The sequence below is a fragment of the Danio rerio genome, chromosome 13 (assembly GCF_049306965.1).
Source record: "Danio rerio strain Tuebingen ecotype United States chromosome 13, GRCz12tu, whole genome shotgun sequence".
Lineage (NCBI taxonomy): Eukaryota > Metazoa > Chordata > Actinopteri > Cypriniformes > Danionidae > Danio > Danio rerio.
The window spans coordinates 53,460,001-53,476,409 of record NC_133188.1 but is presented as its reverse complement, the minus strand read 5'-3'; the positions used below and the strand labels follow the sequence as shown (position 1 = coordinate 53,476,409).

The window sequence follows — 16,409 nt, the reverse complement described above, 5'->3', positions numbered from 1 at the left end:
GTAATGTCAAGGGTTGCTCTAATGCAATGGCATTTTATATGTGCAAAATTAATAACTGAGATTCCTTAAATGTTATTAGCTCAGATTAAAATGTGTTAATCTCAATGAACATGCCCAATAATTAACATTTCATTTATTGATTGTAAAATAAATAAATAAGAATAAGCAAAAATGCATTATAAAGTAATTTATTGAGTTTTATTCCTGTGTTGTCAAAGGCGTGTCTTCAAATGAGTTCAATTTGAAGAAAAGTCTACAATAGGATTTAAATATTATCAGTGTAGCTCTTGTAATATAGATTCTATAGAGGGTTTGCATGTATGGCAAGCACAGGCTCACCAAAACTGGACAATAGACGATAGGAAAGACGTTGCCTGGCCTGATGAGTCTCCATTTCTGCTGCCACATTCGGATCATCGGGTCAGAATTTAGTGTCAACAACATGAAAGCATGGATCTATCCTGCCTTGTGGTGGTGGTGGTGGTGTAATGGTGTACCAATTGAGCATGGTGTCAAGGCCACAGCCTACCTGAGTATTGTTGCTGACCATGTCCATCCCTTTATGACCACAGTGTCTCCATCTTCTGATGGCTACTTCCAGCAGGATAATGCACCATGTCATAAAGCGTGAATCATCTCAGACTGGTTTCTTTAACTTGATAATGAGTTCACTGTACTCAAATGGCCTCCACAGTCACCAGAGCTCAAACCAATCGAGCACCTCTGGGATGTGGTGGAACGGGAGATTGGCATCATGGATGTGCAGCCGACAAATCTGCAGCAACTGTGTGATGCTATCATGTCACTATGGAGCAAAATCTCTGAGGAATATTTCCAGTAGCTTGTTGAATCTCTGCCACGAATTATTAAAGCAGTTCTACTTGAGCGAACCCGGTATTAGTAAGGTGTGCCTAATAAAGTAATAACAAAAATAAAGTAAAACAAATAAGACTTTTTCCAGAAGAAAAAATGTTGTCATACATACTGTGAAAATGTCCTTGCTCTGTTAAAGGGTCACGAAACACCAAAACACATCTGTTGAGCTGTTGACAGAACTAAAAAGTGTAAATTGGTTGTTTTTGCGTTATTTCAAGCAAATTCGTACTTCCGGTTTGAAACTAATTTTTGAAGCTGCGTCACGGTCATGAGATAATAGCGTGTATTCCAGCGTGCAGACTGGACGTCTGTGCCAGAGTGTGTCTTATTACGTCTTACAGTGTGATGCATTAATGCATGAGTAAGGCTTGGTTCAAACCAATCAGCGCGCTCTATTGTGCAACTTCATTAATATTCATTACTGTCACAGTGTTTAGACGACAGAGACGCCACGTTGTGTTGGCAAAACAAGCGTGAAGTGTTGCTTTTATAGTTTGCTGCCGTTAAGTTTCGTTTTCATTTTCTCTCTGTGAGAGCGCAGCTGGATCACGTGTGGATTAACAGTGTACGCGACGCTCGACAACAATAACTTACGTGTCTAAGGAGGAACATTGTTTACCTGAGAGCTGTTCTCATCTGCAAACGCTGAGATCCGGATTCGCTTGTAGTCTCCTCTTCATAAAGACGCGGCTCTAGTTGCTGGTGATTGTTCTGTCTCTACAGATTTGGTAAGTGAGCGACCAGTGCTCTTTGTTTATTCGGTTTGTTCATATCGAACTAAGTTAACTATTGCACCGAGTGTAAACATGTTAGCACTACAACCAAACTTTAACCTCGTGTAGGGTTTTTACCGCATTTAGTGACCGGAATAACACACGCGGCTTTCTGACACTACCTGCCGTGTGCATCTAAGTTTCCGGGAAATGCAGAGGTTTTTTTTTTCTCTCATTCGCCGTGCGGTATCAAACATTGCATGAAAAATACACGCTTAGAGCAGCTCCTCGAATCAAATATCTCGTTTGTCGCGAGGGGCATGAATGAATTCCCTGAATGAAAGAGCCAAACTGCAGTTAAAGTCCACCATTTAATAATTTGGCAAATAATTCGACTACAGATGTCCATGTAGGTTAAACACCATCACTTTCTACTGTGTGTGTGAATTTTGACTCTGAAACTCGCGCGTGCCAAAATAGACACTCCCACACCATCCCACTTTAGTTCCTCCGACACTCCCCCCTAAACAGAGCTAGACACGCCCACTTTTCTGACTTTTTCCAAAGTAGAGGTGTGAAAACACCCTGCTGAAACGAGGGGGTTTCATGGCCCTTTAAACATCATTTGGGAAATATTTAAAAAAGAGAAACAAATTTAAAGGGGGGCTAATAATTCTGACTTCAACTGTATATTGTCATATTGCACAGCCCTAACATTAAATTAAGCTTTTTTTATGTCCGTCTGATAACATTGTGACCCAAACCTCTCTATTAAAACACTTCTTACTTGGCCTGAGTATTAATTTTGCTGTCTAGATTTGATGTAGAAAGCCTGACTGAGGCTGTTTTAGTTTTTCTTTCTTCTATGAATATTCCACTCATGAGTCTCCCACCATCTGATCAGTTAAAGAGCACCAGACACATGCTGTCCTGTGCTCGGTCATGATGAATCATGTGATCAGCAGCTCTTCTGTGGTTGGCTGTTGGTTCAAGCACTTGTCATCTGGCACTCAGCGGTTTGTTTAAGCTGGACATGTAAATATAGCAGCTGTGTTTCATTTACTGACGCTTTAGAGCTCCTGTGATGGGATTTCAGTTTTCACTGCTCACTTGCTCGGCTGAAGGTTAACGCAACGGATCAAGAGTCTTTAGTTGCAGTTATAAATCTCTTCACAGCATGATTTCATGAGTGCATGTCAGGTTTTTAACACTGATACTTCAGGAGTTTCATTAGTGTAAATCAGATCAGTAGTTAAAAGCAAGGGGTTTAAACTCAGTTATGTGTCAGATATGTGTGAATATAACCTGCTTCTTATAGTAAAAATCTATTAATTGTATTTTTTATAATCGCACTTGATGAAAACAGTCTGCAGAAACACTTTGATTGACATTCTCTCATTATACGTATCATCAGAGGAGGAAAGCTCCGCCCACTAGTGACCATCTCTCCCTCATTAGCATAGGAGGTTAGTCTTGTTTTTGAATTTGCTGCTATGTTGACACAGGCGTTTGTAGCTCCGCCCTCTTTTGAGCTGAATCTCATTTGAATTTAAAAAGACAGTCACCAAAATGGCATATCAAAGTCTAAAGAGGCAGTTTTTGCGTGCTGTTTGTGCATTCTCTGGTAATGAGGGCAAACAGCAAACAGAACATTACAGTAATCTAATCTAGTGGTCATAAATAGAACTAGCTTTTCTGGATCTGATATAGATGTCATGTTTCTTAGCTTAGCAATATTTCTCAGATGAAAGAAGGCTGTTTTGTGACATAAGGATTAGGGTTGAGTTGTCATCGTCCATTGCTGATGGCCGACAAACTTCGTGATGCTGAGCCGGCATCACGATCCATCGCCCCACCCCACATTTATATTGATATATAACTTATTATTTGCATGTCATTCTAATAACAATACCGATCTTTTCTTGAGCGGTGTTAAATTTTACATATTGCTGACAGCATCGTGAGGATTAAATGAAGGATTATACAGCACCTCTCACGCTTAATATGTGTAGATTCTGTGGCAAACGCTGTTACCTGCAAACCCCGTCCGACAGACTTTACAGTGAACGGCTTTAGTTATTTTCATAGTGGACTTCCACTGGAAGTCTTTTATCCACTCCTGGAAAAGTGTAAATGGTGGATTAACATTCAGCACATGTCATGATCACTAATAAGATGTGCCATTATTAGTAACTGTAGGTGGTTTCTAAAACAAAGTCTGTCAGTGTTATTGTCATTCTCTCACATTCAGCGCTTCTGTCATCACTCATCTGAAGGCAGAAGGCATTGACTCAAGGCTGATTTATACTTCTGCGTCAAACGCCGGAGTATGCTACGGCGCTGACGCATAGCCCTTCGGCGTGGCTGTCGGCGTCGCTGACGTGCACCTCTCAAAAAAATGTAACTACACGTCGCAACAAAGCGTATCGCAAGCTCTGTGATTGGTCGGCTTGGTGGCGCTGACGAGTCTGGGCAGGACCGAGAGCCGCGCGAATGACGCCAGCCCGATGGAGCGATTGTTTACAAGTGTGGAGTCCCGTGAAGGAGCTCCGTATGGAAAGTTTTGTTTTGTGTTTACCTCATAGTTAAAGTTGTTGCATGTCCGCCGGTTCCTGCCTCAAAATGAGCGAGTTTGAGACACTTGTACATCCAGGAAGTGTTCAGGAAAAGCAAAAATGCAGCGAAGAAACTCGACACAGAGGAACATTTACACCTCACTGCCAACTAGCGTTTCAGAAGTGTTAATGCAGACCAACAGAGACAGCGTGCAGAAGTATAAATGCACTGCTACACGCGTTGCATGCGCCGTGGGTTACGCCGGTCACTTGATGCAGAAGTATAAACTAGGCTTAAGTGATTAACAGCTGATATTAACCAATCAGTGGGCCAATAAAAAAAGCGTGAAGGCGGGGCAAGCATTGCGGGCTTTTTTACTTCAGCAAGTTCACATAACAACTTTTTTAATCTGTTCCTGAGCGCTGCGTTTGCCATTTTTAGGTGCAAAGATGCATTCTGCATGAATGTCTGATTTTGCAATTGAAACAGTGAAAATGTAAGCACTCGCCCAAATGCTTCCAAATATATTTGAAGGTCGCATAGATAAAATTTCAGACGCATATGCGACCAAAATGGTTGAGCCCGAGCATCTTTACTTGTTATTATTTCCTCATAATAATAATGAAATAAGGAAGTTATCATCAATCACAATACAAATTACAGCTAACTCCGTACGAACTCTCGTCTCCTCCACCAGCTGTGGGAAAAGCCATTATATCGACACAGATCACTCTGCCTATTCATGCCAGAGTCGCGCGGAAAAAAGTGATTGAGAGGTGATAAATTGTTAGTAACTTTATTTATTTATGGTTTGGTTATGAGTAAAGCAAAGACCATGTGGGGCAGGTAGTGAAGACGGTAGGCTACAATTAATTAATTTGTTATGAATTAATTGATATTTAATAACGACCTCCGCCCCCCGCCTACAGCGACGATGCCATCATCCGTCGCGATGTCTCACATTAAACATCGTACGATGCCAAACTGGTCAACATCGCCCAACTCTAATAGGGATATGAAGTTAAAATCTCATCTGTCATGAATTCCTGTGATCTCTCGAACTCCAGTGTTGCTTTCCATGACATACGTTCTTTGGTGATGTAATGATCCACACTTCTCCGCATTTCACTGTGAAAATGCTTGAAGAGTTTTCCACAGTCTCTCCGGGTTTCTTCAGAAAGCTAAAATTGAATCTAGACTCCAAGAAAATAAGTCTTGTTTTTGACTGAAAGGTTGCTTTTGTTTGTGAAAACCAATCATCCTGAAGTCCCTCTGGCTGACTCCTCAGGATGAGGAGACCTGCACTAAGAGTGTTTAGGCAGCGTCATGCAGCTGCTTGTTAAATCCGTAAAGTCTTGATAGGGTGTTTCTAAGGGTGTCTGGATGCCACGCTCTGGAGCCTTGGGAACCCTTTTGGTTAAGATGTTATGCGAGTGGGTGTATGGGTCGGTTATCTCTCGCAGACTCTTTAAACAAGACAGACGGGTCGTCAGGGTCAGGTACACACCTACACATGTTGTTCCCTCTTCATCTGCAGATGAATAATAAATGAAGTGTAATGTACGCTCGGAAATGAGATGTGCTCTGCCGTTGTACTTTAATCACAGATTATGAGGGATATGTAATGCCAGCGTTAATAATAATAACAATGTGTTCACATTGAGTTCTGTAATCTTATAGCGGCCCAATCCTACAGCTGAAATGTTGGCAACAGAGGAACTTAAGCAAATTAATTTGGCCTTTTTCCGCCTTGATTTACATAATTGTAAATAATATTAATGGATATTTTGTGTGTTTTTGTCCAGACGCTGGAGGAGCCCCCATACCTGACTGTTGGCACTGACGTAAGTGCCAAGTACAGAGGGGCTTTCTGTGAGGCCAAGATCAAGACCGCCAAGAGACTCGTCAAAGCAAAGGTGAGTCGCTGAACGCCACATTATTTTTTGGTTTGGGTCATTTTGAACCAGCATAGACTCATTTTGAAAACGTAGCCCTGTATACATTTCTGGAGATCGCAAATTATGGAGCCAGAAGTATGTATGGCTGCATTCCGTCTATAAAATGAATGCTACTACGAGCTGACCGCTTTTCTCCGTGTGGACTGCTTTCGTGCTGGTCCAGTAGCTCGACACACTGCCAAAAACGCTTTTCTTGCTTAGATTTTTTGTCTTGTTTGTAGTCCAAATATCTAAAAATTCTTAATTCGAGAAGAATTTTCTAGATAAGCAAAACATGTTGCATTATTTTAAGAAATAATCTGCTAATATTAAGTGATTTTTACCTTAAAACAAGCAAAATAATCTGCCAATGGGGTAAGCAAAATAATCTTGTTTTTCCTTTTGACATAAGATTATTTTGCTTACCCCATTGGCAGAATATTTTGCTTGTTTTAGGGTAAAAATCACTTAATATTAGCAGATTATTTCTTAAAACAAGGCAACATGTTTTGCTTGTCTAGAAAATTCTTCTCGAATTAAGAATTTTTAGATATTTGGTCTACAAACAAGACAAAAAATCTAAGTAAGAAAAGCATTTTTTGCAGTGCATGCACGTCGCCGGACTTGAGACGCAGAGAGGAGTTGACTAAGGGTGTCATGATCCTCCAAATCCTCGATTCGATTACATTTTCGATTCTAAAGTCACGGTTCGATTTTCGATTTAAATAAGAAAAATTAAACAAAATCATAAACAAATCATACAGTAAGTGAATAAAGATAAGTTACACACATAATTGCCACCTGTCAATCACTTTTTCCGCGGACTCGTTAATAGGCAGTGATCTGTGACGTTATAATGGCGTCGGTAAAAAAGTGCACAACCAACAGGAACCAGCCAACAGTATCTGAGGTGTTCGCTAAAATTACCAAGTACAAGTGTGAAAGTGAAAGACTGAATCAGTTTACTGACCCGCTGACTGCCTCTCGAGCGCATGACAATGTGCGTGCGTCTCTGTGTGTGCCTGCCTGTGTGTGTGTGTGTGGTCGCGTGATGTGCGTTTTCAGTGGTAGTGAGGAGGGAGGGCTGCTCAGAAATGCTACACGCCAGTGTGGATGTGGATCGTTATCGTTATAAAATGCCATTTAAAAACTAAGACCTATTAATGTAAACAGGGCCTGAGTGTGTATTTTTCGCGAGCGGATTTGCAACGGGGGCGGGGCAGAGGATCGCGATGCCGGTGTTGTCTATCGGCCCAACCCTAATACATAGCAGAGCTTGCAAACTATGTGTTTTTTTCGACAACACGTACAATGTCAACATAACTTACTGGAAATCCAAAATACTTCCACACCGGCGACTTTGTTGAAAGAGGAGAGGGTTTAAGCTCTGTCGACGGGTTTCCTGCGTCTGCAGTTCAACAAGCTCTTCAACAAACGTGTATTTTCCCGCTTGACAAGCCAAGCTGACGTGACGTGGGGGCGTGGCAGCATCGACGATTCCATTTTTTTGATTGGATAATCGAAATTAAGCATGAATTTCGATTGATTTCGACACCCTTAGAGTTGACCATGGTTCGAATTCGGCGAAGAACAGTTCCAGAAAGCAGTGAAGACAAAACTGAAGCTGAAAAATATAATCAGTAAATAACAGGGTGAGAATGTGGTAAAATCTGAAAACATGGTAAAAATCAGCTGAGGTTGAGTTTAAGAAACGGCTTGGGTGGGGGAATCGGTCAATCAGTTAGTCGACAGCAGCTTCTGGTGGATGTACAGTGAGTACCACTTGAAAATGTAAGAGTTATGTTGTTTGAACTCATTTTAAATTAGTAGTTTGAACAAAGGTCATTTTTGAGTGTATGCAGTGTCTTTCGTTTACATTGAATCATTTTATTTCTGTACGTGAATATAGTTAGAATACGCTTATTTGATCAAAAATTAGGTGGAACGGTGGCTCAGTGGTTAGCACTGTCGCCTCACAGCAAGGTCGCTGGTTTGAGTCTCGGCTGGGTCAGTTGACATTTCTGTGTGGAGTTTGCATGTTCTCACCGCGTTTGCGTGGGTTTCCTCCAGGTGCTCCAGTTTCCCCCACAGTCCAAACACATGCGCTATAGTTGAATTGATGAACTAAATTGGCTGTAGTGTATAAGTGTGTGTGAATGAGTGAGTGTGTATGGGTGTTTCCCTGTACTGGGTTGCAGCTGGAATGGCATCCGCTGTGTAAAACATGCTGGGATTGTTGGCGGTTCATTCCGCTGTGGCGACCCCTGATAAATAAGGGAATAAGCCCTTACTGAAAAAAAGAAAATGAATGAAAAATTCCTCACTTGTTGATTGAATGCTGATTTTTGTAACTCATAAATCAATCCAGCATGCTGATTCGACTGAATGGTTTTGTGATTTGACTCTTAATAAAAACAGAAGAAGGAAAAGTTTCTGTTAGTATAGTTTGATGAGTTTTTCTGAATGTAAAAGGCCTTGTTTTGGAGTGTGTGTGTGTGTGTGTGTGTGTGTGTATGTGTTCTTGTGTGTGGTCTGGAGTTGTTGTGAAATGTGTTGTTGTGTTTGTTAGTGAGTCTGATAATGGCTGTGTTTTGATTCCTGATGAAGTATTCAGCTCTTTCCGTGTGCTCTGGTCTGCCTCCTCATGTTCTTCAGCTGAAGGCTCTCTGATGTTTTATAATTCCTCTCTCATAGCGCTCAAATGTGATTAGCTTCTGCTCGCAAACCAGAGACCTTGTTCAAGGTTGTATTCATATTCCTGCCGGTGTACAACTGATGACATCATCTATTGCTCTCTCTCTCTCTCTCTCTCTCCCCCCCCCCCTCTCTCTCTCTCTCTCTCTCTCTCTCTCTCTCCCCCCCCTCTCTCTCTCATTTCTATTCATCTCAATAATTGCTTTATTGGCATGACAAATATTACAAATGTATTGCCAAAACATTCATAAAGTTTACATTAAAAGAACAGATGCATATTAAATTAAAAGAAAAAAGCATAGTAAACACAGTAAATAATAGAAGTAGTAAAAAAATTATATTAATAAAAATAATGATAATAAATGAGAATAAACTGAACATTAATGATGAACTTTTTAGAATAAATCCGCATATACAGTTGTATGAAGGTTTGTTCTGTAGACTATCGGAAAACTATAGCTTAAAGGGGCTAATAATTTTGTCCTTAAAATGGCGTTTAAATAAATGAAAACTGCTTTTATTCTAGCCGAAATGAAGCAAATAAGACTTTCTCCAGTAGAAAAAATATTATCAGACATACTGTGAAAATTTCATTCCTCTGTTAAACATCATTTAGGAAATATTTAATAAAGGGAAAAAAATTCAAAGGGGGGCTAATAATTCTGACTTTAACTGTATGTGTAATATAACATAATAATCAACAATGTGACATAATAATTAGTATATTTACAATGATTCATTTATAGTAATCTAGATCTTATAATAATCTATCTCCACCTCTGCCTGGGCACAGCGTGGGCAGATGCGGCTTTCTCTGGGTTGCCAGTTCTGTCTGGATCACTCCGTCTCTACAGTCAGACTGTGAGCACTCGGTCTCTAGTTTGTCACTCCAATTCAATTCAGTTCACTTTATTGGCATGACATACATGGGTACATTCTGCCAAAGTGTACATAGCAGGGTATTAACAAAAAAGTCAATAGAAATAATAGTAGTAATAACAAAAAAATTTTTATATATATATATATATATATATATATATATATATATATATATATATATAAAATCATGGTATCATGGCAGGGCGCCACGCCAAAATTCATGCAGATGCGTGAGGCCAGCAAACATGACGTATAGCCGTTTCACTTTACTTCAGGAAGCATTAATGCAGCTCTGTTTGTCTATTGGAGACATTTATAAATATTCCTACCAAATCTAATAAATGCTGGGGACATACTCGTTACATAAACACACTAAATTGCACTCAGCAGCGTTTATTTGAGAGAGCACAAGAAGATTTGCGCACTCTTGAAGCGGCTTATATTTGAGTGGGCGTGCAAAAAGTTTTTTGCACGAGCAGAGGAAATCGGCACACAAGCAAAGAGATCCGCATGCTAGTAGGCTATTACATAAATGTGATCTTGAATTGTAATACTGCGCTTATGACATTTGTTAGTGAAATAACACCACAGGTAGTTGGTAGATCTGTGTTAAAAAAAAAGGCCTGCCGCCACAGCTGGAAAAAATCCTAGAGGAAACACAGTATATATATGTATATATGTATATATATATATATATATATATATATATATATATATATATATATATATATATATATATATATATATATATATGTATATATATATATATATATATATATATATATATATATATATACATATATATATATATATATATATATATATATATATATATATATATATATATATATATATATATATATATATATACATATGTATAAATTTCTTTATTTTTTTAGGTTATTTTTAATTTTTTAATTTTATTTTTATCTATTATTTATTTATTATTATTATTATTATACATATATTTTTATTTTTATAAATTTTTTATTTTAATACATTTTTTAATTTTTTATTATTTTTTTATTTTTTTTTTAAATCAAAACCAAAAATTCAGACCCATTTTATAGTGCAAACAATATAAGTACACATAATTATTCATTTATGCATTCATTGTGTTAATCTGGAGTCGCCACAGCAGAATGAACCACCAAATTATCCAGCACATGTTCCACGCAGCGGATGGACCTGTACCGCATGTCTTTGGACTAGTGGAGGAAACCGGAGCACCCGGAGGAAACCCACGCAAATGCAGAAAGAACATGCAAACTCCACACAGAAACTGACCCAGCCAAGGCTCGAACCAGCGACCTTCTTGCTGTGAGGCGAGAGTGCTATCCACCGCGTCGCCTACACATAATTAATTAAAATTAATAAAGAAAATACGCAATTTAAAAAAGTAAACTTGCTACTGAATCAGTATAATTTAAATACATTCATGGCTATTGAATTGCTATTGAAAATGCTACTATAATTATAATTAAAATTAATTAATTTTTGATGTAAAATGAATGTTTCATGTGTATTTATTTACTTTCATGGATTTATGCGTTACAAAAAAACTTGTATAAAATGCATTATTTATGTTTACGCTTTGAAATTATGCAGGGCTACATATACTGTGTGTTGAATATCTTAAAATTGATGTTCAGCAAATCTTCTTCCTGCTTTAAATTTTACTGTATAGTAACAGAGCGAGTGTTGATTCAGAAAGTTGCCGGGCTCTGCTGTGTGATGTATTTCGGGAAATCTGACACCTCGTTCCTCTTGCGCAGCATGTTTTGTCCGCCCCACTTTCTCTATAATGATGTTGAGACGCTGTGATTCAGTTCAGTGTTTGCTCCGATATCAACTGTGGGATGTTCAGCTCTCTGTGCTGTGAATCTGCCTTTCTGACATCAGCGATCGATGAGTTTGGTCTTTGGGGAAGCCCTTCAGTGTTTACTTTTCTCATGGATATGAGTGTGTGTGTGTGTGTGTGTGTTTTAGGTCACCTTCAGACCGGATGCTTCGACTGCAGAGGTGCATGATGAACACATCAGAGGATTGCTGAAGGTGAGAGCACATCTGCACACGTTTCATTTAATTTATTTTTATTTATTTTATTTTATTTTTATGATTCATTATTAAATATAAACACCCGACAGGCAATCCAGAGTTTACATATCTTATATCTCGTCATCAACTTTATAACACCTCCAGACTGCAGACACACTCGCGCTTTCAGCTTCAAGCTGCTTCCATGTTCTGCGCTGCCGGCATTTAACTGAGAGCATCTCTGCAACAAAGTGATGTCATGCCTAGGGCCAAACGGAATCTGCGGACATTTTTTGCTATTTCTGCGCAGAATTGTGTTAAAAATCTGCGGATTTATGCTGAATTATTTTGGGAGTATTATAACTAAACCTTAATATATGAACTTAAAAATAGTAGCTTTCTAACTTTTATTGAATGTTTACAATGCAAATCCAATTAGATCCTCTTTATTTGGTAAACAAATCAAGTCTCTCATATGATATCTCTACTAAAAGACAGAAAATATGACTTTACAAACTATTTTGTATATAAATTATATGAGTATTTTCATATTAGTCAATAATACTACTGAAATGAATTTAAAATCTGTATAAATATAAATGTACACACTTTTACACAAGCAAATTAACAGAATCAATGATGGGCAAAAAAATCTGCGTAATTCTGCGCGTGCAGATTCTGTGTGGGCCTAGTCATGCCGCATGTGTTGCTGTCTCTGTGTAAAGTCAAGAAAGAGATCTAATGCTGTGTTCACACCAGACGCAGAACGCGCGGATAAATCACGATATTCTCGCGTACATTTAAGTTTACTCGCTTCATTCGCACGTCAAATCCACTTCATTCACGCATCAAATCCGCTTCATTTGCGCGTCAAGAACGTGACCCCCCCACCCCAAAGATTGACACGTCTGACAACTTAACTCTCCCTCCCAAAAGCGTGATTTCTGCGGCCGTCACAACCCCCCTTTTGAGCGCGATATACGCGACCCCCTACACAACCTCCCGCCATCTCCCACCCCACAGAAAGTGATTTCATCATCAAAAAATGGTGTTTAAAACAATTAAGAACTGCTTTTATTCTAGCCGAAATAAAACAAATAAGACTTTCTCCAGAAGAAAAAATATTATCAGATATACTGTGAACATTTCCTTGCTCTGTTAAACATCATTTGGGAAATAGTTCAAAAAGAAAAAAAAAATTAAGTGGGGCTAAAATATGAAGGGTAACATAATATCCTTCACGCATCTCCCTTTATTTGATAAATATGTTAATTCGTTAAAAACACCTACACTGTAAAAAATGCAGGCTTCCATACAATTCATTGATGCTGTCCCAACACAAATCAATCAAGTTAAAACAACACTTTTACCAAATTGATGTGGATTGAACATAAACATTTTCCTAATGAAATCTTAAGAATTGTGTTTTTTAGCTCATTTAAAATAAGTAGTTTGACAAGTGTACAATCTCAGTATACTGTATGTATATATATATATATATATATATATATATATATATATATATATATATATATATATATATATATATATATATATATATGACAGTAAATAATATTTTACTTGTAATTTATTTTTAATTTTTACTTATTTTTCAAGACACTTCTATACAGCTTAAAGTGACATTTAAAGGCTTAACTAGGTTAATAAGGTGAACTAGGCAGGTTAGGGTAATTAGGCAAGTTATTCTATAATGATGGTTTGTTCTGTAGACTATTGAAAAAAAATTAGCTTAAAGAGGCTAATAATTTTGTCCCAAAAATATTTTTTAAAAAAATTCAAAACTGCTTTTATTCTAGTCGAAATAAAACAAATAAGACTTTCTCCAGAAAAAAAAAATATTATCAGACATACTGTGAACATTTCCTTGCTCTTTTAAATACCATTTGGGAAATATTTAAAAAAGAATTAAAAAAATCAAAAGGGGGCTAATAATTCTGACTTCAACTGTATATTTATATATATATATATATATATATATATATATATATATATATATATATATATATATATATATATTTATATATATATATATATATATAATATTCATTCATTCTTTTTCTTGTTGGCTTAGTCCCTTTTTTTAATCTGGGGTCGCCACAGCAGAATGAACCACCAACCTCTCCAGCACACGTTTTACACAAACTCCACACAGAAATGCCAACTGACCCAGCTGAGGCTCGAATCAGCGACCTTTTTGCTCTAAGGCGACAGCACAACCTACTGCGTCACCGCGTTTCCTCTTAATAATAATATATAGTCTAATAATATGATGAATAACATTATATTCTTCATGCAATTTTATTTTATTTTTTAAAATTTTATATATATATTTTTTTTTTCCAGGTTTTTGTCAAATCTCCCTTCATATGAATATGTTAATTCATCATACACACCTGATGCCATCTCTTTACTGCGCTACTGCTGTGCTCAATCACTAAAGAAACCAGGAGATGCCCTCAGAGGCGATGCTCTTTTAGTAATGTCAGCGATTATGTGGGAAAGAGAAATAAATTCAGTCTGTTTATCTCCAGCTTCAGTGTTTTGACAGCCGGTAGAGCAGAAAATCCAATTGCAGTGAGTGAAGAGCGATGTGGTGCAACACCCTGAAACCCTGCGCCTGCTACTGTCTGTCTGTCTGAGTGTCTGATGGAGGGTTTGTGTCTTAGGTGGGCGCTGTGGTTGAAGCCAGGAATCAGGACGGTGTCTATCAGGAGGCCACAATCAACAAACTCACTGACGCTAGCTTGTACACCGTCGGTAAGTGCACTTCTGCTTTATTTTATTTTTATTTTATTTTATTAAAATTTATTTTAATTTAATTTAATTTAAATTTAATTTTGTTTTTATTTAATTTAATTTTTTTAATTAATAAAATGTTATTTTATTTTATTCTATTTTATTTTATTCTATTTTATTTTGGTAAATTTTATATATATTTTTTAAATTATTTTATATTTTATTTTATTAAGTAATATTTAAATATACATAAAAAACAGGATTCTCAGACTGTTAATATTTTTTTCACTGTTAATATTAATTAATTTAAATTGTATTTGTAATTTATAGGGTATATCATTTAATTACATATAATTTATTTAATTAATTTAATTTGATTTAACATAATATATTATAATATAATATAATATAATATAATATATTAAATATTTTTAAATGTCAATACAAAACTGGATATCTAAGTGTTAATGTCTTTCTGTTAATTTTAAGTGATTTGTGAATTTAATTTAATTGTATTGTATTTTATTTTAGATATTGTAATTTAATTTTTCATCATTATTAAATAATTAAATTAAATTTTATATAATTTAATTACTTTTTATAAAATATAATATAATATATTTAATTATATTAGAAATATATCAATAAAACTATTTTAAAATAATTTGAATTTGTAAATAATTTAATTTGATATAGTTTTATTTAAATTTGTGTAATGTAATTTAATTATGTGTATTAAAATTTATTATAAATAATGTAATATTATATATCTATCTATATATATATATATATATATATATATATATATATATATATATATATCTTAACTTATATAATGTAATGTATCATATTTATTTTAAATAATGTAATTAAATTTTATGTAATGTAATTTAACATATAATTTATTGTATTATATTGAATAATATATAAATATCTGTAAAAAACTGGATTCCTCAGACTTTTGTAAACAGTTAACATTATGTATTTTGTTTTTTTAATTAATCGGGTTTATCATTCAAGTTAATTTTATATTGTTTAATATAATTTAATATGATGATCGTATAATGTATTATAGTATTACAATGATATATATTAAAGTATATTATATTAATTAATATATAAATATAAACAAAAACAGGATTTCTCAGACTTTTGTGAACAGTTAACATTAAATAATTTGTATTAGTGAATAATAGGATTTATCATTTAATTACATTTTATATAATTTCATTACATTTAATAAAATGCATAATATAATTTAATGCATTATAGTGTTAAATACATTATAATATATTCATTCATTCATTTTCTTTTTCGGCTTGATCCCTTTATTAATCTGGGGTCGCCACAGCTGAATGAACCACCAGCTTATTCAGCATATGTTTTATGCAGCAGACGCCCTTTCAGTTGCAACCCATCACTGGGAAACAACCATACACTCTCATTCACACACATACATTACGGACAATTCAGCTTACCCAATTCCCCTATAGCGCATGTGTTTGGACTTGTGGGGGAAACCGGAGCACCTGGAGGGGAGAACATGAACTCTACACATAAATGCCAACTGACCCAGTCGAGGTTCGAACCAGCGACCTTCTTGCTGTGAGGCGATTGTGCTACCCACTGCGCCACAGTGCTGCCCTAATATGAAACAAATTTATAAATTTGATGTTGTAATATGAATTATGGTCCACTCATGTGCCTTCACATGGAGAAAGAAAGATGTGTGTGTGTGTGTGTGTGTGTGTGTTACAGTAATGATGGTAAATGTAAGTCACAGCAGTTGATTCTTCAGCAGATGTCTTCAATTTGACTTCATTTTAAACCGTATTGTAGCTCTTAATGAAGTTATAAACCCACTGGTGATGATTTACTCTAAGATTTACTGTGGTTTACTGCGGTATCACCTGATGCTCCTGAGTGCAGGAGATGAGTGTGTTTATACGAATCAATAAAT

General features: G+C 36.1%; 1 protein-coding gene across 8 annotated transcripts in view; it reads left to right on the top strand.

The window, feature by feature from the left end:
* arid4b (AT-rich interaction domain 4B) overlaps positions 1-16,409 on the top strand; it is a 137,777-nt gene that overhangs the window by 48,898 nt on the left and 72,470 nt on the right. For all 8 annotated transcript variants that reach the window (XM_073920338.1, XM_073920337.1, XM_073920334.1 and 5 more), the window contains exons 3-5: positions 5,951-6,061; positions 11,645-11,710; positions 14,380-14,470. In XM_073920338.1, coding sequence (XP_073776439.1) covers positions 5,951-6,061; positions 11,645-11,710; positions 14,380-14,470 — 268 coding nt within the window. The remainder of the gene's footprint in view (positions 1-5,950; positions 6,062-11,644; positions 11,711-14,379; positions 14,471-16,409) is intronic.